Source organism: Vicugna pacos, chromosome 3 (assembly GCF_048564905.1).
Source record: "Vicugna pacos chromosome 3, VicPac4, whole genome shotgun sequence".
Taxonomy (NCBI): domain Eukaryota; kingdom Metazoa; phylum Chordata; class Mammalia; order Artiodactyla; family Camelidae; genus Vicugna; species Vicugna pacos.
In genome coordinates, this window is record NC_132989.1 from 35,766,074 (window position 1) to 35,785,761 (window position 19,688).

General features: G+C 39.7%; 1 protein-coding gene across 10 annotated transcripts in view; it reads right to left on the bottom strand.

The window, feature by feature from the left end:
* Positions 1 to 1,029: 1,029 nt before the first annotated feature.
* SNX24 (sorting nexin 24) overlaps positions 1,030 to 19,688 on the bottom strand; it is a 147,159-nt gene continuing 128,500 nt past the window's right edge. For 7 of the 10 annotated variants that reach the window (XM_031673118.2, XM_072957728.1, XM_072957729.1 and 4 more), the window contains 2 exons: positions 9,545 to 9,639; positions 8,180 to 9,126 (listed from right to left, as the gene is read on the bottom strand). In XM_031673118.2, coding sequence (XP_031528978.1) covers positions 8,688 to 9,126; positions 9,545 to 9,639 — 534 coding nt within the window. In that variant the 3' untranslated portion in view covers positions 8,180 to 8,687. The other 3 variants (XM_006216498.4, XM_072957734.1, XM_015249731.3) reach the window with 3 other exon arrangements.

The window sequence follows — 19,688 nt, forward strand, 5'->3', positions numbered from 1 at the left end:
TTCATGCGGATGAACTATTTCTGGACATATACATGTAAACCAAGTACAGTGGTGTCTCTGGGAGGGGAACTGGGAATACAGAAGACAGGATGGGGAAAGACTTTCTTCTTTACATATATTTGTATGTTTTTTACTAAATTTTTGACTGTGGAAATATATTCCATCATCTTTCCAATGTGCACTCCTGAGCTGCTGAGACCAGAAAGTTTCAGCTCCTTCCAAGACTCCCTTGAAGCTGTTCAACCAACTGCACGTACTTTCATGGGCTGTAGAGGATGGAAGTGGTTGAATACATCTTCCTGCTGCTTTGGGTTGTGGTTGCTGACAAGAAAGGCATGGGTGTTGAGAAGCCACTGTGGTGTAGGTGGTGACAGCTGGACACTGTGTTCTAGCGCCCAGTCACCAGCTTCCTGGTTATGGTGGTAACTTCCTGATCCTACTTGCTGATCCCTGGGTTGCAGCTACAGTGGTGTTTTGACCTCAATACCTTCCATAGCAGCCACCTGGCTCCCTGAATTCCTACTTAAGGCAGAGGTTGTAGCTTCCCTGGAAACTGCTGGAGCATTCTGGAAGTTGTGCCTGGAGACCCACCAGGAGTTCATTCCCCTCATCCTTCCAAAAGATCCTGTAAATACTGTTTCTCATTACTCCATTCTGCTTAAAATAGCTACTGCAGTTTCTATTTCCTGCAATGGAACTGAAATGGAATATGAAATGACATATTAAAAATTTAAATTAAAAAATGAAATAAATTTCATTCTCAAGGAAGATTTCTTGAGTAGTGTGCCATCAATGATGCTTGCTTGGTCTTTATTTTTTAAAAATTCTTACTGTCTTAGTAAATCAGGAACTACTTAATGAGTAGCTATTAGCTTAATAAATCAGGTAATTTAACACTTACCTTGTCAGATTAGAAATAAATCTCTATGTGAATAAGTGAGAATTTTTACATGTGTGTGTGTTTGTGTAAAGAGACATGACACAATTTGTGTTTCCAATAAGATCCTAGGAGAAAACATATTCAAATAATTCTTGTTCTTTGTTTTTATTGAACTCAAAATAGCTAATAACAAAAACATCTAAAAATATCTCCAACACTTGACTATTCAGTCATTTTTGGTTGATGACACTTGATTATTTAGTTTTTGCTTGTTTTCAGCATAGAGTAACACATCTATCATAAATATATCTCTAAGAGTTTTCAGCAAGCTTTAAACTTCTATATTTAGATCTTAATCAAAAATCATGATTTAGTTGTTTTAAATCTAAATTTCTTCTCCCACAAGAAGCTTCTTAAACTGATAATCATAAATAAGCTAGCTATTAATTGGTTTTCAAGAAAATGCCCAAATACAGCACACACATACAGGTTGCATATATGCTTTCAACTTTTACTACTCATAATATGAATATAAGATGTATTGTGGAGTTACATCACAAACACATTTAATCTACATTAATTCAGTATATGAGGTCAGTGAAAAGGAAATGATGAGGAGTAAGGAAAATAACAATAAATCCCATGGTAGTACCACCTCGTCAATGAATGGATGTCCTCAAGTAAACCAAGATGAGTGTTGTCAATCTGATGTTCCCTTAGTCACTGAGTTCTCATCTGTCTCTTAGAGGACAAGCATCTTGCAAGGCTAAATGTAATTCTAGTGTTTAAAGGTATGTGTTTTTTATACAAAATAGTCCCTAAACACATATCAACAACTTCCATTGGTCTTCAACTGAAGAAACAGTCATCTCTTCAAACACTAGAGGAAAACTGGTTGTAGTGGATAGAGATTTTCAAAATGGCGTCAGTCTAAAGGGCTTTCAAGGACAATCCTGACAGTACCATTTTATCTTAAGTGCTGAAATTAGAAGCTAACCCCTAGATATGATGCAACTCCACTATAACATAGATAAAAATGCCGTAATTTTAAAAAATGCCCTAATATTGCAAGTAAAATTTAATTTCCAGTTTAGTTCCTTCCTGATGTTTAGCGCAGTGTGCTTCTGTGATAGTATCCTGGTGCCAGCACTTCAGAATGTATCCATACTGGCTGAGAAAAAGCTCATGAAGAAAAGATTAGTGTGTCATAAAATCTAAACCAAAAAGCTACCAAAGTTGATCAGTCTCATCTTGATTCAGGATAAGATTTTCAATCAGCAAATGGTGCGACTGCAGTAGGGAGGAACTGATCTGTTACCCCTATATCCCTCAGGATCCTCTTCCGCCTCCTTCTCCTGTGTTTCTAAATTGGCAGCTACATTCTACTTCTTAAAACACTTGGCCTTAACCTTCAGCACTGTCCAGGTTCAGTTTCTATTTTTAAAGCACCATTCTAATGGAAATGTCCCTGCCTTGAATTAAGCTGGGGCTGTGAATTTCACCACTAGCGAGAGCAGTTATGTCAGAGAGTTTGGGTTAATTTGGTAGGTATCGATTTCCTTCACTGTGCCTTCGAAACTTGCCTCAGCTTCTTCTAGCCATGGAAGGGTTTCTACCTGGGCTGTAGATGAGGGTAAAATATCCCATGGAGAACTCCTTCAATAACCACATTGGGAAAATCTGGAAAACAAAAGGAAAACTGCGTTTCTTATGCACATCAATAAAACACAACTGTGTTCTGAAGGATGTGACGAGGTGAGGCCCAGGCATAACTTAGCAGTCTGCATCACTGTACAGTTGGCCCTCGTTTCGGATGTGCCATCAGTCACACTGCTTCAGCCTCAAGCCACGTTTGTGTAGCACCAGGCGCTGCAGGAAAGCATGGCCAGATTTGTAGCTTATTGATTTAAGGGATGTTCTAATGGTTAATGCTGCTCGGCCCCAGCTCTTTATCTGAATGTTTTCTCACAAGGAAGATGGATTACACTGGCAATTCAATTTCTAACAAAATCTCAATATACTTGAAGGAATTCCAAGATTTCTACTGGGAATACTTGGCTGCAGTTTTTCCATTGTGGTTTACAGCAGTGCTGAGGCTGAGCAGACTTGCGGATGCTTGTTCTGTTACACTAGCTTCGAGAGAGCAGTGAGATGGGGGCCTGTCTTCCTAATGAAAAAGGGCACATTTGTGACAAAAGCTATCCTGTCAAACTTGAAAAATCGGCTACACTTTTATAGGAGATACAAAGGAAATTCAGAGGTGTATTTATGTTGTACCACATTTTAGTTATCAGAGTAGGTAAAATATGAACGGATAACTTGAAGAGGGGAATTAATCTATCACAGAAACCAGAAGTTTCATTTCTCAGTTTCAATCTGCACACAGTTATATCCAGGATTTAAATACATATATTTATTAAGGGACTTAAGCAGTCTGATACGTTAAGACAAAAAACAGTATGTTCACTTATTAATCCAATCTCTATACTACCTACCAGGTAAAACCACATACAAGGGGAATGGATCTCATCAGGGAGGAGAGGACTTGGAAAGTCTGTGGCAAGCAGGTGCCTGCAGGATTCAACGACCTGAATGGAGGCGAGTGTAGCAAGAGGAGTGGCCGTGAGCACAGAGGGGCAATTCAAGCCTGGTAAGAATGGACAGGAAGTCTGACTTTATCTGAAAAGCAGTGAGAAGCTACTGAAGGATTTTAAGCAGAGTAAGACAGAAATGAAACGTTTGGAAGAGATGACTCCGACTGCCATTCAGGGAGTGGACTGGAGCAAGTTCAAAGTGGTGATGGATTCAACAAGACTGGTGAGGGATTTCTTAAGAGTACCCACCTAAAGAGCATTGTAAAAATTGATGAATGAAACAAAGTGCTTGGGCCTGAATTTGGCACACGGTAAGTACCAGCTATTATTACGTACCAAGCACTGTCTAATTACTGGGAACATACGTAACAGTGCCTGCCCACACCATAGAACTTACACATGAGTCAGGGAGACAAGTGAATAAACAAGCAAAATACGTTTTTAAAATATCTCCAGTACACAAGTACTCAGTTACTTTTGGTTGATGACACTTGATTTTTTAATGGTTGCTTTTATCTAACATGAAGTAACATGATCTTTCGAAAAAGGTATCCTTAAAAGTTTGTCATCAGACTTTCACCTACATATTTAGATCCCATCCAAAATCAATGATTTAGCTAAGTCAATTTTAATTCTAAATGTATTTCTTCCACACAAATATGAATTGAAACCAATAGCCATAAATGAAGTTGTTAATTTTCAATAACCCAAATTTAGACATATTGCACGCATTAGCATACATGCATTTATCCTTTGCCACCCAAAATATAAAAAGTCTACTTGAAGCGTATTTAGCTTAAAACATTTTGATTCAAATAAATAAGATCAGCAAAAAAGGACAAAAAGAAGATAACATTAAACACTCCAGGTAATTAGAGCACTCTAATAGATCAAGCAGTGGTTTAAAGGCAAGGAAAAAAAATAAAGCAGGCATGAGGACAGAGAGTGACAGGGGATGGGAAGGTGAGGAAGGACCTTTGCGTGAAGGTGCCATTTGAGGGATGTGATGCAGCAGCTGTTGAGGGTGTCTGGAGGAAGGGCATTCCCGACAGAGGGAACAGCACATGCCTAGGCCCTGTATTCACTGTCCAGCAAATGCTGAGCATATGCCAGATGCTGGAGATTTAGAGGGTGAATATAAGAGAGAGAAAGAGAGAGAGGAAAGGAAACACAATCCGTGATCATTGTTATAAAGGAAGTCAGTAGGGTGCTCAGATAAAAGTGAATGGAACAGAGATATTTTATAACAAGGTCCACCAACTAGTAACCAATGAGATAATCCGAGGTCTTTTTTTTTTCCCTGTTCCACTCCACTCTAACCAGATTTTGGCTTTATTATATGCATCATTTGATATAATGTCCATTACTGCTTGAATTATTCAGAAAACTGCACTTGCCTTTGCTTGTCACTGAGAGTTGATGAAGAGGAAAGAAATTTAGGATAGGATTTGTTGTTATTTTTGTTGGTTTTCATTTATTTTTAGAAACATTTATTGTTAAGCTTAAAGAAAAAGTGGATGTGGTGGAGGTACTCTTGGAGGCTACTTGAAAGGAGAGTCAGCAAAGGCTCTCTAAAGTTGCACCTGAAAGATGAAAGGCCAACGATGTGTGAGGACAAGGAGAGGGTTTGAGGAGGAAGAAGCAGGAGGGGCCCTGAGGTGACTGGGCTCAACACAGCTCAGGCCCAGAGAGAACTGCAATGAGGATGGACCAGAGTGTGCAAGGAGGTCCCGGCAGAAACGTGAGCCAGGGCCCACCCACAGGGGACCTTGGCAACCACGGTGACAGCCTAGAGCTCGCAGAGAGGGTCGGGATGGAAGAACAATCTTGTGACTCAGCTGTATACGCAAGGTAATCCCAGCCACAGTCATTTCTCAAGTAAAATGAGAAGAGCAGAGGGTCTAGGACAGACTTCGGTTGAGCTACCAGAGCCTGGAAGAAAAGCAGAAAAGTGGGAAAGCCAAAGAGAGATGGTGTTTGATGGAGGAGAAAGTGGCCAACAGTGGCTAAAGATGATGATAAGTCAAGTCAGAGGAGGACAGAAAAACGTCCGCAGAGGTTAGCCACATTGTAGTCTCTGGGGACCTGGGTGAGAGCTGCTACGAATTTCCCAGAAAAATCAAAACAAAGGCCGATAAGCATATACTAAGACAATAATGTTTTAGTTTTAGCATTTTTATAAGAGGATAGTGTTTAACTGTCAGAATTTTAAAGACAGACACTCCTCTAATTTTGTGGGTGTCACTGTACCTGTAAAGGTACATCCATATTCAGACTCCTCTGGAATAGGAACCTCAACATTTTGTTAAGAGGCCTTATAACACAAACATACGAGGCCAGTAAAATTTATCTTTAAATTAAATGCTAAAGATTTGCAAGAATATGTCACTACTACAATGCTTCTAAGACGACAAGAATCTGATTTATGATATTGGGTGGGTCGAAGTTTCTCGGAAGTAGATCTAGTATCTGGCCCTTCCATACCCGGTTGCATCCTGTCCATCAATCCCATGACTTTCATTTACTCTCAAACAGGAATCCCCTCTCTGTGCAAGTCATTCAGCTGCATCAACATTCTACCAATGATCCATACTTCTTCCTCTTTCCAACTCCAGACATTTGCCCTGATGCGCCTTCTCAGAAAGTTCCTCCTGTCCTTCATCATCAAGCCAGGTACATAGCACATGCTCCTTAATAAGCTGGATGCATCAGATTTAAGGATCATAAAATATATTCCCTCCTCCATAAAGCATCCTGGCCATTCCAGTCCACAATGATCATTCCACTCTACACTTTTGCAGGATTTCAGTCAAATGCATGAACTATCGGAGCACAAACAGTACCTGGAAAAAGTACTTGTGGAACCATTTTTAAAACCTAGTACAAATACTTTATAAAACACTGCCAATTTAATCTAGACTAGGTAAGATGATATTTGTTACGTGTAACATCTTGTTAACATAGTATCAACTAATACACAATCCCTATTTGTTAGATGGGAAGCAAATGCTAAAGATAGATAATTACTCCTCACTGAAAGGATTCTATAGGGAAAATACTATGAGACCTTATTTGTGTACAGCAAAGGCAGCTTTCTCTGCTAGAACAGTCCCTCAACAGAGCAGGGCTGTGCCCTAGCCAGCATCCTTTAAACTGACAGCTAAGCGGGTGACATGAGTACCAGCATCCCTGCCACAGAGAACAGTCCCCTCTCTCTTGCTGGTGATAACTGTTTATTATCAGAATGGAGGAATGGTTTCAATAGGTAATTTACCTATTGCTATTTATTTACTATGCTCTGGTTACTCTCTGAAACAAAGGCTGAAAATTCACTGTATGGAAAGGAGAAATTGGGCAAAACGGGATCCGCCCACCACACATGTGAACCTGGGCAAGTCAGGGATCCCCCTGAGCCCCAGTTTTCTCAAGTGCGAATGATGATGCCTGCCCTGCCTATTTCATGAGGTTGTTAAGGAAATTAAATGAGATAACGTCTGAGAATCTACTCAGAACACTTTGAGAGGGACTCTGAATAATATGAATTTCTTGGCACAAAAAAAGGACTCAGGCTAAAATACTGAATTAAAGTTATACTTAAATTAATTCATTATACTTAAATATACAACTTTTTAAAATGTATATTTGACCATCAAAGATGCTGTAATCTAAATGGAGATACCCATGCACTGTAGACACAGCTTTGGGGAAGAAACATTTTTAAAAAGGGCCAGGGCCTTGAATTCAAACCCTCGCATCTGTTAAAAAAAAAAAAAATTACCCAACAGAGGTCAAAATAACACCACCAAAAAAAAATTAAGGACAATAAATACCTTTCCCCCTTATTACTCTAATTTAAAACAGCCTGGCAAGAGAGAAAGAAAAAATTACATTTCCTCCTGAAAGGCCTGCCCCAATTAAAATTCTGAATGTCTCTTACACCAAGAGCACTGGTTTATTGGCAGATTATTAAGCCCCGGACCAATGTCACTCTGTTAGACCTGTATTAAAAACGTGGTTTATGTGGTGCAGGGTCAGATCAGTAAAGAGCTGTTAGCAGATGACAGGTTTGATTACCGCTGGCTGCAGGCAAGACGTATGGATCCCTGAGGAACAGCAGCACCGGCTGGTGGGACAGTTTGCTGGAAAGGTCAAGAACAGGCATGTCAGCATCAGGGGACGACGGTAAACAGAAAACACTACAAACTAGCTTTGAGGGGATCAAACTGGTGTGCGGGGACGTCTCAAGGTTTCTGCATCTTACGTTGCGGGAATAACAGCAAAGCAGAGCTGGAGGAACGAACTAGCAGCATACGTCTTCCAAATGTGTCTTCGTAGAACTTGAAGTAGATATACAATCTATACCGTAAATCATTGCTGAAAAGCATTTTTGTTTTTTTTATATCTTATAGTCTGGTTACTGATGAAATAGTATTCTTATTACTTGTATGAAACAACGTAGGGTTTTATTTCTTCGCTGTTAAATGTGACTGGTTCTTCTGTAACTTCCCATTAAATATTTATAATCTTAAAATCAATTTCTTAACAACGGTCTTCAACAAAATCATGACTTGAAACACTTGGACGATGGCAATTAAACATTTAACAAAGCCATACTCCTATTCTTGGTTGGTGTATAACTCCTGATTGACTGGAATTTGTTCTTACCTTGACTCTTCAGATTCTGTCTCATCAAAAGATCTAAAATTATTTTTAAAGAAAAGAGAAAGACCATATGAATTGGGTCAGTATTTATGCCAACAAAGGAAGAAACAGCCAGTATTCTCAGAGCTCTGAATTGGGAGACATTTTGAAAAGTCAGGTATTTTCACAGAGTCACGGCATTGCTGATGCCTCATTTTAAGGAAACGTAAGACTGTAACATTCTTGCATTTCAATTTTCCCGAAGATCACTTAAAAATCCCATGGTTTTCCTTTTGGACTTATATAATGAAAAGAAGATTTCACTCACTTCATTCCCAATATTCTTCTTAAAAACACACAACCACACATGAAGACCAATCTCCCAGCAAATGCATGCTAGTTGGAAGAAGGTGCAGTGACCATGCATATGATTTGCTGACTGGGGTGTGTGTTCTTGCTCTGGAATGAGTGGAAGGTGGCCCCAAGCAAAGCCTGCTGGTGAGGGAGCTGTGACAGGTGTTGGTAGCCTCTCACCAGCAGACAGCTGGGGTTTAACACGACTCTGGGTGTGGTTAGCTTAAATGTCTTGCAGTTAGTGTGGATCCTGCAGGCACATCTGGAAGCAGCAAGAAAATGGATAAACACCTCTCCCCAGCTTGCATTGGTAGAGAGTTTGTGATGACTTGGTTCTTTGTAAACAGATTTAACATGTTGGGGATGCTGTTGACTGCCTTCGCAAGCCAACTCAACACAGTCAGGTGCCCAGAGCTGAGCGAGTGGCTTATTTCAGACTTAATTCTGCAGAACAACTTTTCCCAATTGCTGATGAGATCAAATATCTGGTTTCTTGGGAGAAGAGGATTAGGATTGGCAGCCCTGCATTTAGAAGGTCCTGAGGGAGAGGCAGCAGGACAGTGGGGAAGGAGCTTACACAAGAGGCCTGGGCTCTGCCAGCTCCAAGGCAAGAGATCTTGGGAAGGCACTTCATTCCTGGTCTCAGTTTGTGCAACTCTAAAATGAAGGGAGTTGGGTCAAATCATCTCTAAGATCACTTACAGCTTTAAAATCATGTGAATATACATGCCAACGGGATACAGACTTTGCCCAAGAGTCCACAAATAATTAGTCTGTAAAAGGCTATGTAGATTTATAATCCCCATGATATAACAACATTCCATATAGCAGCATAATTTAAAAAGTCAGTTCTTCACGTCTAAACCTGAGCAGTGGTCATCTGGCTGTAATATGGGCACAAGGACGCAGGAGGAATTCCTTTGACTTCAGGCAGGGGGAGTGAGTGCTGTCCTGAGCCCACAGCACGTGTGTGGCCAGGCTGGCCCTTCTGGCACCAGTAAATGACTGGTTAGGTCAGTAAATGACTGAAATGTAACTTAAGATACATGTCCAATAGGTAAACAACCACTCTTACCCACAACTCTCTGCCTTTGGTAGAGAGGGCAAATGTCGCACGTTTAGGAAGTCAAGAAACAGTTTGGGGAGTTCTTCATTTTCTAGAATGACAGCCTGTGAAAGTAGACAACAGAATGAGAAAGTGAAGTTTGCTAGGCAATCCAACCAATAAACTATTTCAAAAAGTCATAACCATCTGTCAAAGTTCTTACCAACATTATGACCCAAAAGCAAAATGAGAGTGGTCCCCATTTCACCCACCAGGAATTCAGGCCAACATGCATGCTATTCAGTGTCAGCAAATGCTCCATTTCACCAGCCAGCATTTACAGTGCACCTACGTTACTCCAGATGCTGACTAAGGGGCGAGACAGTTGGCCACCAGGTAGACAAAGTTCCTGCCTTCAAGGAGGTTCTAATAAAGTGTTAGTATTTCAGAAAACCTGGGAACATCAAGAATACTGCTAAGATAGTTAGATCAAGTTTTCCTAGTTGAGTGATAAAGTGGTCTGATTGTGTGTGTGTGTGTGTGTGTGTGTGTGTGTGTGTATAAGAGACTGCTATTGTTTAGGAAATACTATACATGGCTTTTTCTACTGGAAGATTTAGTCAAGATCCTGCAGCTATTACGTGTTTCAGCAATAGGATCAACCAACATTTACTGCTATTTGGACAGCTCCACTTAAAGGGTCAGTAACAACTTTACACTAAGTGTAAATCAGTGTATATACTGAAAAAAATCTATAGACTTCTTCCACTTAGGGAGCCCTGCTAAATAGCTGGCATAATGGCATAACCATGTCAGTCCTCAGATATCCAAATTATGCAGTTTCAGGAGAAATCTAATGGAGAACTATAAGAGTGCATTTTCATATATATTTATTTTTGAAAGAGTCTGCCAGAGAAATGATTGCACATAGGTCTTACCCTTCCTACCCACCCCCCCTTTTTTTTCACAAAGACCATGGAAATGCATCAAACATCGTGCAATAATCTCTGAAATTAATATAACTATTCTTAAGGGTCATTATTATAATGTACCATGGCTTCTCCCCCCATAAGCACACATTGTTTAAATAACAATGAGATTGATGATGAAATGTCAATCACACAGCTGATGAGGAACAGCTAGGCAGGACGACGCAAAAGCTACAAAACAAATGACAAAAGGAAGGTTACATCGTATCTTGTATATAAATAATTCTATATAATGCATTGTTTTTAGCCACAACTTACATTCGGAACTGTCCCATATCTCACAGGGTTTTGGAATTCTGTGACCCAGTTAGGACATATAAATGGATTGAGCTACTACAGAGGTCACCAGTCCTAGCAGGAGACCTCAGTCCTACACTAGTGTTCAATCCTTCTGCTGTTCTGTCTCTGGAGAGGGGTCGTCTGGACAGCCAGCCTTGCCTAGGGCTCTTACAATTCCTTACATAGCCCACTGTACCCACCAGAGCTTAAGAAATAAAAAATAGAGGAAAAGAAAAGTATTTAGGGTTATACTTTTTTCATTAAACAAGTATTTACTGAGCATCTGTTTTGTTAGGCACCAGGATATGGCAGTGAATACCATGGGTCCAGCAGAATGGGGACTGCTGGAGATAGTTACTGATAAACAAGTAAACACACACATAACTTAAACTTGCCTTAGCATGTAGTGATAAGGAACTGAAAAACTCTGCACTCTCTAAATGCTTTCCCATCCATCCTCCACCCACCCACTGATCTGTCCATCTAAAATGTTTACTCTTTTCTTGATTATAAAGTGAAAAAATGAAAAATTCATAAAATGGAGAGAAAAAAACCCTTCCTCTATCCAGAGGCATACTTTCATTACTAATTCAGTTAATTTCCTTCAAATCATTTGACCTTCATCTAAATTTTTACCTGAGGACATTTTTGGGGTGCCCAGAAGTTCATCAAAAGTACTAAGACTCATGAGACACATTTATTAGTTCCAAGGAATTTCTGCTGTAATACAAGTTGCAATGATTCTCTACTCATTTCTAGATCTCTGTTTAAAAGGATAACACCCATTTGAATAATAAAGCTTAATGTTGTAACAAATACAGAGCTGCTCACCCAGGCAATAGTTTTAATTATATGAACAAGTGGTAGCTTTCAGATTAAAAAAAAAGAGAACAGGAGAAGGGGGAACATTCTTATCTCCACCCCCACCTTTTAAAATAAATTAAATCAATAACTAGTGTGGGACACTTTTAATGACCTGAACTACTTAATTTCCAGGATCTTTAGACATGTCATCCATCACTGCAGTATGGAGGAAGACATCTCCTGAGTGTTCAGGGGGTTACTTTGGTTTTATTAATGCAAGATTTAGGGAATTTTAACAAGGTGAATTGTTTATTTGCCTTGACAGATTGGCTTACAATGCACTGGCTACATCTACAGCATGATCATTAATGACAAAAGACAGGCAAAAGCTGTTTACACTGCAACACCAGGATGGGAATTAATCCTGCTCAGCCTCCCCAAACAGAGAATCCAAACAGATGATTACACTGTTTTAGGTCAGATATATTTGCCAAAAAAAGAGAATATAGAATACTCCAAAAGTCCATGAGCATTTTTGTTAAATGTTCACTGAATATTCTCAAATAATATTTTCCACAAAACAATTACCAGTTTGGATTTCAGGATTTACAGTTATAAGAAAGCAGCATTGGCAGGGTGGTGAGTTAAGCATTCAGGTATGTGGAGGGAATATTTCCTAAACTCTGTCAAGAAGACTTATAAGAAAATAATTAATACTTAACCCCAAACAGAGATAGAGGGTAATATAGCAGAATTTATCTAATTTAATACAGTAGGTACAAGTGAAATGACCATCATTAGTACAGAGATGTAAAACAGAAATTAAATTACTTAACCAAATCTTTGGTTCATAAACACATGATTTAATTCCATGAGAGACCCAGCAGTGAAGTGGGGCCTCATGACTGTTTCATTTAAATCTTCTCCAGTTTCTTGAAAAGCTTTTGTCAAGAAGGAACACTCTTTGAAGCTGCACCCTGGGCCAGCCAACAGGCTTGGAACAGTATGATTTAAAGCACCCAATCTTACTCAATAGACAAGCTCTTAATTTAAAAATTTTACATTTTCAATTAAGAGCTTATCAATTACATTTTTGAGTCAAATCATATATCCCTGCTGTTTTAGCTTGCTTATCTTTCTTTTTGATTAATCTTCAGTGGTTAGTCATTTTCATTCTTCAGAGAGGCAGTGTGGTGTATGTCACAGGAAGTATGTGCCTTGAGAGCAAGGCCTGGGTCCAAACACCTCCTCTGTCTACCTGAGAGGTTACTGTGAGGATCAGCTGACGTCTCCAGGAATCCCTGGCACACAATTGCATTCAATAAATGTTAATTCAGTTCCCTTTGAATCTTTCTGTTGTATCAGTTCCTAAAAAACTGTTTTATCGATTTTGGAAGTTTGGATTACTGTCCATCTAACAAACACAGCCTCTTAGTCTGCTACGATTTGTGGATCCCTTTGAAAATGATGAAAGCTGAGAATCTGGCTTGCTGAAAAACACACATATGTATGTATCTAAACATGCTGCCAGTGGCAGGGGGTTCACAGGAGCCTGGCGACCTAGACAAGGACACGAGCTTATAGCCCAGGGTGGCAGCTACGCAGCCGGGCACACTCTTCATCTGGCCTGGAGCCTGAAGCACTGCTGGGCCTGTGTGGGATGCCAGCTCCTCAAAGGACATGTGCGCCTTCTTGTCTCAGTTTTCTGCCTCTTTGTCAATTAGAACCCCACTGGAGTGTGCGCCGCCTTGCGATTAGAATTCATGAGTGCTTTCAGCTCCAGGCTGCAGCTGTAAGTATCTGTCGGGTCGTGAGGTTCCCTTGGTGGAGGATTTCTTCTGAAAGACCAAAATTTACTGCTGTACTGGATTTAGAAAGCAGGTTATATTTATGGCTTCTGTGTCTTCTATATGCTACTCTAGAATTCAACAGGCTCTGGTTTTGAGGGTCAGCCAAAAATGAGGGAAAAATAAGATTTAAACTCAATTACTGCAGAGTTGAGCTGATGAAGCCCTAGTGCCCTACACCTACCAAGCAATGAAAATGACTAGGAGATTTAAAATCGTTTCCATAAGAAGAGGTCACTCAGCAGTGGGTACCAAGCATGGAACAAGGCAGAGGAGGACATGACATGGTCTTTAAGGTAACTAACCATTCTGTCAGGATGGCAGCAATTTTCAAAGCTTCACCAACAAAAAGAAGTACCATCCAAACCAGCAGAGAAGGAATCTGTGTAACAAAACTCGGAAAAATGGCCCATGTATGAGAAGAGTGGGCATCATGAGAACTCCTAAATATCTGGGTTCTAACCATCTTTTAGTTGCTCTTTCATACACATGCAGACTGAAGATGCTATAAAAATAACAGAAAAATACAGTAAAGAAATCTCCATCCAATTTATCACTTAGGAAGTACACACACTATAAATCAGGTTACTACTAAGATGCAGATAGGAAATGGGGTTAAATCAAAGAACTGTAACAAGTGTGTGATATACTATGTAACAGACTTTGCTATGACTATATCCAACTCTGTAAGCTTTAAAACGGGGCACCTGAGTGTACCTTGTAAGGAGCAAAAAATAATGATTTTTTTTTTACAACGTTACCCAGTTACAGAAGAACAAATGACTTTCCTTAAAATAGATCAGATATTCCTTTCGAAATATCATTCTAAGCAAAGAATGGAAACAATCTCATGCTTTATGAAAACATTTACCAAAAAACTACCTGAGTGGGGGCAGGAAAACAATAGCACCGGTGCCAGCATCCCCTGGCAAGCTCAGTGTTTACTCCAGGAGAAATGTCTCTTTTATTGAAAAGGTGCAATTATCATCATGCAACACAAATCATGAAACCCTGATTTTTCTACCTTATCAGCTTTATAAAATCATGTTCCCAAAGGATACCATTGATTAGTTGCACATGTTCTCTCAGTGACATCCCAAATACTTAATTGTCAGTTATCTTTTCTTCTTCAGTAAGTAAAATGTAGTCACAAAATTACAGAGGGACCTGTTCTGCCTTAACCTTCGCTAGATGCCATCATGCAGTGGAAAACACTGGTAAAATATCACAGGATAACACTGTCCGACAAGGGAGACATATAAACACTGTAATGATTTCCCACGAGTTTCCATTTTAGAAAATTGTCACTAAGGCGAGCATAAACGGTGACACATCTCCACCGAGGACACGGCGAAATCGAACGCTGGCATTCTAGTTAAGTCTAAACCTACCCAGCAGCCAATTATAACGGGAACTGAACATCGTGCTGAAAACTTGGACAAGACCACTTTGCTAACCTTCCAAGATCACAGCACAAAGCTGCATTGTTTTCACTGATATGATCCTTTTATTTTCTTTTCAAAACACTTTTTTAAAAAAAAATCCACATTTCTTCCCATTGTCTATCAAGGTTTGTTATAAATTGCCAGGAAACTCTCTGTCATAAAAGCCAGGGTCCTGAACTAAGTCAGGAGGTTTCTAAGAGTCCTGAAAGCTCTTTCCCTATTCCATCTAGTTTGGTTTGAAATGTCTGATGGCTGGGGTGACAAAGTTCACGACAGTTTTTCCTTTCTTCACCAGGGAAGACTCTTCACACCATCACCACTTCAGAGGTGCAGCTAAGAACAGGGAGGGAGAAAAATCAATACCTCCTCACTGCAGTAAGTGGGCCGCAGTGTTACTGTCCTCTGGGAATGAAACCTACCAGCTCACTGAGGCTTTGCCGTCCTCGGTCCTCCACTTACCCACTCCCTAGCACTTGCTCACAATTTCACAAAATGAGCCACAGTAAGGTTACCAAAGGACACTTTAAAAAAGTCAGTAAACAGATCTAAGAAGGCTCATGACTACCCAAAAAATAAAAATCAGATGTGCTTTGGAAGAACCATTGCACCATGCATCCCTCTTTGTGTGCCACATTCCCAAGATGTGTCTGTGTCTGGTGAAAACTGTGCTAGTCATAGATTCAAACAGACATCTGCTATCATTTCACAAGGCTTTACAGACTCCCTTGCAAGAAATCTGAGGACCTGCACTAAAGCTGGATACTGACAAGGGCCTATTTAAAATGGCAAAGCATCTGTACAAAGAAACAACGTGATTTGGCCTAAGAAAGATTGGTCAAAAGAAATCTAATTTCTGATGATATGTCTAAAAAGATAAGACTAGCTATGGGACAAAAGAAACTGGAAAACCAACCATCTTTTGAATTATTTTAATATCAAAATCTATGTTCACTGTGTTTCTGGAATATCTATTCATATAAAAAAGTGTATTTACCATGTCATACTAGGTACAACCACTGGCACAATGGTTAGCTGAACAATCACCATGCTACCCACCCAGGACTTACAGTCTAGTGGGGAAGATGGAGGGAATTCAAATTATCACAGTGATGAATGTGAGATTACAAACTAAGTACCTTGAAGGGAAGTAACTCATTTCTTCAAGCGTTAGTAACAAAGCACCCTAGTAGCCTGTGAGGCGAGGAAAGCTCTCCTGGGAAAGTGACCCTTGAGCTGGGAGTTGAATGAGCTAAGAGGTAAAGGGAGTGGGATAGTTCGGATGTAAAGTACAGCGTGTCTGAAGGCCTGTGGAAGGTGGAAGCGTGGGATTATAAAAATGGAAAGGCCAGTGTGGCTGTGCCCGAGACAACAATGAAGCCGAGCAAAAAAGTCGGAGAGGATGAGCAGGGCTTCCGGGTCACGTGAAGGATTTTGCTTTCGCCTTTGGATTTCAGGGCTATCAAGGGGTGTTACCCGGGTGAGTGACAGATAAGGAATCTAGGTATACACGACATGATCTGATTTGTATTTTGACTACCACTGGAAAAGCAATGGTGCTCCTCAGATCCAGTGATGGCGTATCAACTCCTCTCTTTGGTTGTCTCTAAACTGCTTCTTAATCAATCCATTGATTAAGGATCCATTCTTTATAAGGACATATAGTTCTAGGTCAATAGACTATTACTCCAACTGCAGTGCACTAAAGAGTTGATAATAACCAGTAAGGCCCAATCTACCCAAACAACACTATTGGGACAGTCCACCATAGCCTTGTTTACCTTTTTACTAGGGTATAGTTACTAGGGGCTCAGAACAGCTAAATCACCTGTGTAAGGATTCTTAAAGGGTAAGGAGGCAGGCAGGATTGGAATTCAGGTCTCTCTAGCTCTGAAATTACTGAACAACTGATTTATCTATTCACTGCACCATTCATTCATTCCATAAATATTTATTGACATTTACTGCATGCATAACAGCACTGGGCTACAGACTTTAGTTCCTATCTTAGTAAATTTTATTTGAATCCTTTATCTTTTCCAATATATATTTTCTACTGTATTTATAAATTTAATGTATCCCAGAGATAAATTTAAAGGAGCCACTGAAATTAGCTCCCTTAAAATACAGCCCTACTTTTCTTTAGATTTAAAACTTTTCTTAACGTCTCAACTAGTTTTCACAAGTATATAAAGACTCCAAGATGAAGAAAAACAATAAATTCCATTAATTTCTGTCCTATATTAAAAAAAAAAACTGAACACAAAACAAAAGTAAAAACTAAAAGGATCTGGCCTTACAACATTTCAAAATCTATCTGACAACTGCTGACCAATTCTTTTTTGACTGGATAAAATACTTTAAAGCCACATTTTATATACTTTTGATTCATTTAAATTACCTAACTACATGCTGAAGAACAATGGGGCTCAATTACACATCATAGATAACACCAGATTTATGAGGCATTTTCTTGACCATCCAATAGGAAAAAAAAAAACTTAAAAGCTATTATAAACTAGCTACTTACTTGTAAGTCAAAACTAAGATCAGGGGACTAACACATTTGAATAAAACCATGTATTACAAAGCAAACCAAAACTGATTTAGTAATTCAAATCATGTGGTCTGATACCAACTGAAATACAAATTATATAATATGCTTATGGAAGCCCTGTCTTATTACTTTAAAGAAGAAATAGTAATCAAAACTAGGCTTGTAAGATGTTGCCTGGAGAGGGCCTCAGGAGACGGGTTTTTAATGAAAGATTTACAATTAGCACAACCTATGTGTGTTGAGGAGTTGATGTTTTTAAAGTGTGTGAAGTGCTTGAAAACAATTTGCTCTCCTAAGTCCCTTAAACATTCTCCCAACTATTTTATTTCTCTGATTTATCTCACATTCTCTTTCTTTATACTGAAAACTCTAACCCAGCTCCAGCACAGCTGAGTTTCAAGAGGTGTATTTTAGATCAATTAGGCTTTCTTAGGTATACACATTCTCACCGCACTTTAGCTAAGCCATAGCGTAACTGGGCAAAATCTATTGTTTTAAATGAAGACTCCCACCAGTATTTTATATTTGCCCAGTTATAAGCACTGCAGTGACCTTTCTGTTTAAATGCTAGTGTTATGCAAATAATGTTTTACTTGAATTTAAGAACTTAAAATGAGTAAATTTTGTAGTGCATGGTACTCAGTGGGGACACAGTGGGAAGCGGCTAGAGAGTGAAGCAGAGACTTATTTCAAGATGCAGTGCCAAGTCCTCAGAGAAATGTATCACAAACGAAAAGTGGCCCTTGTGGAGATGGTTCACAGGTCTAAAGTTAAAAACAAATCTATACAGGAAATAATAAAGAAAGTGGGGAAGAGGCCCTTGACCTCTTGACTACAACAGATAAAAAAAAAAAGCAGTCAATGAAATTGTTCACATAACACACACAGGTGGGTTAGTAGTATCCCAAAGGGAATACACGAAGGGAGATGAACATAACAGGATGACAGATGAGACAGGGGGCTTCTATGTGCATGGCTGCTGGTCCCTACTCAGTAGGTCTGAGCAGGAGCCTGTTTTCTGAGTTCATGGAAAGAAGAAATGCCTCCTCCAGCCCTTCTCCCACATCGGATGCTGAAATAAATCCCCCCATAACTTGGGAGTTACGTAACAGATGTTTATTCAGGGATTTACCCTCAACAATGAACACGGACCCTTTCTTGGGAGGGTTCTAGATATTAGCAGGCTTTCTGAGGGCTCCCAGTTTCCCAGGAAGTAGGCATAGAATGACTGCACAGAGAGCTGATCTACACTTAAGAAGAAACACTTGAATTCTCAGCCTGCCTTCCACCACTGGAGGCTGTGGTGCCGACTCTGAGCTCCTATGCTCGCCTTCTTCCTTGTTAATGGAGCACCAGTTTAGCTGGGGATGGGACAAGCTGCCCAGCTGAGAAAAGCAAACAAGAACAAACACCAATGACAGTAACACCCAATCCTGGCATTTCCCAGAATCCCTTGCCATGTGACACAGACCTGGCCACTAAGATGTCAGTGGAAGTCACTGGGCGGGAAATATCCAAAAAGCTCCCTAAAAGTGAATGGTCAGGCTCCACTGGCCCTCATCTTTTTGCTTATCTGTCCACCCCTTTCCTCTCTCCTCTTGCCTGGAATGTGAGCACAGTCTCTGAGCTCAGCTGTCATCTTGTGATCATGATGGAACAGCCAAAAGAATCAAACAGATCCAATCCCTGACAATCTTGAGCTACTCAAACAAACCCCACAATTACCTACCACTGGGTAATGCTTGAGAAAATAATATGCCTGAGAAAGAGAAACCCCAATTTTAGTTAAGTCCTTTTATTTGGACAGTTACCTGTGGAACCCAAACCCCTATTGATACAGACTTCTTGCCTCTGCAGATTGAAAAGTCCTCTCTTTTGGCCCAAAGAGCAGAGTACTGGGTAGAATACTTTAACAAAGAGAGAGAAGAAAAGAAAAAGTCCAACTCTGCTACTTTATTTTTAAATTACTACTTTAGTACCTGTTGGAATACTCTAAAAAGAAAGGAAAGAAATAAGTAAGGATGGAAGGAAGGACAGACAAATCCTGATATTTTTATTTTTAACTCACTACTTTAAAAAAGTCCACAACATAAAGAATAGCCTATGCAAAATGTAAAAGCAATTAGGTTCACACATACATTGCACTGTCTATAAAAAGTAGGAAAAGGACCAATGTAAGAAAAATGTGTTGCCTAACACAGCAGGTGCCAAGAACACATAATTACTAAATAGTAAAGAAATCAAGCATATAGGTAA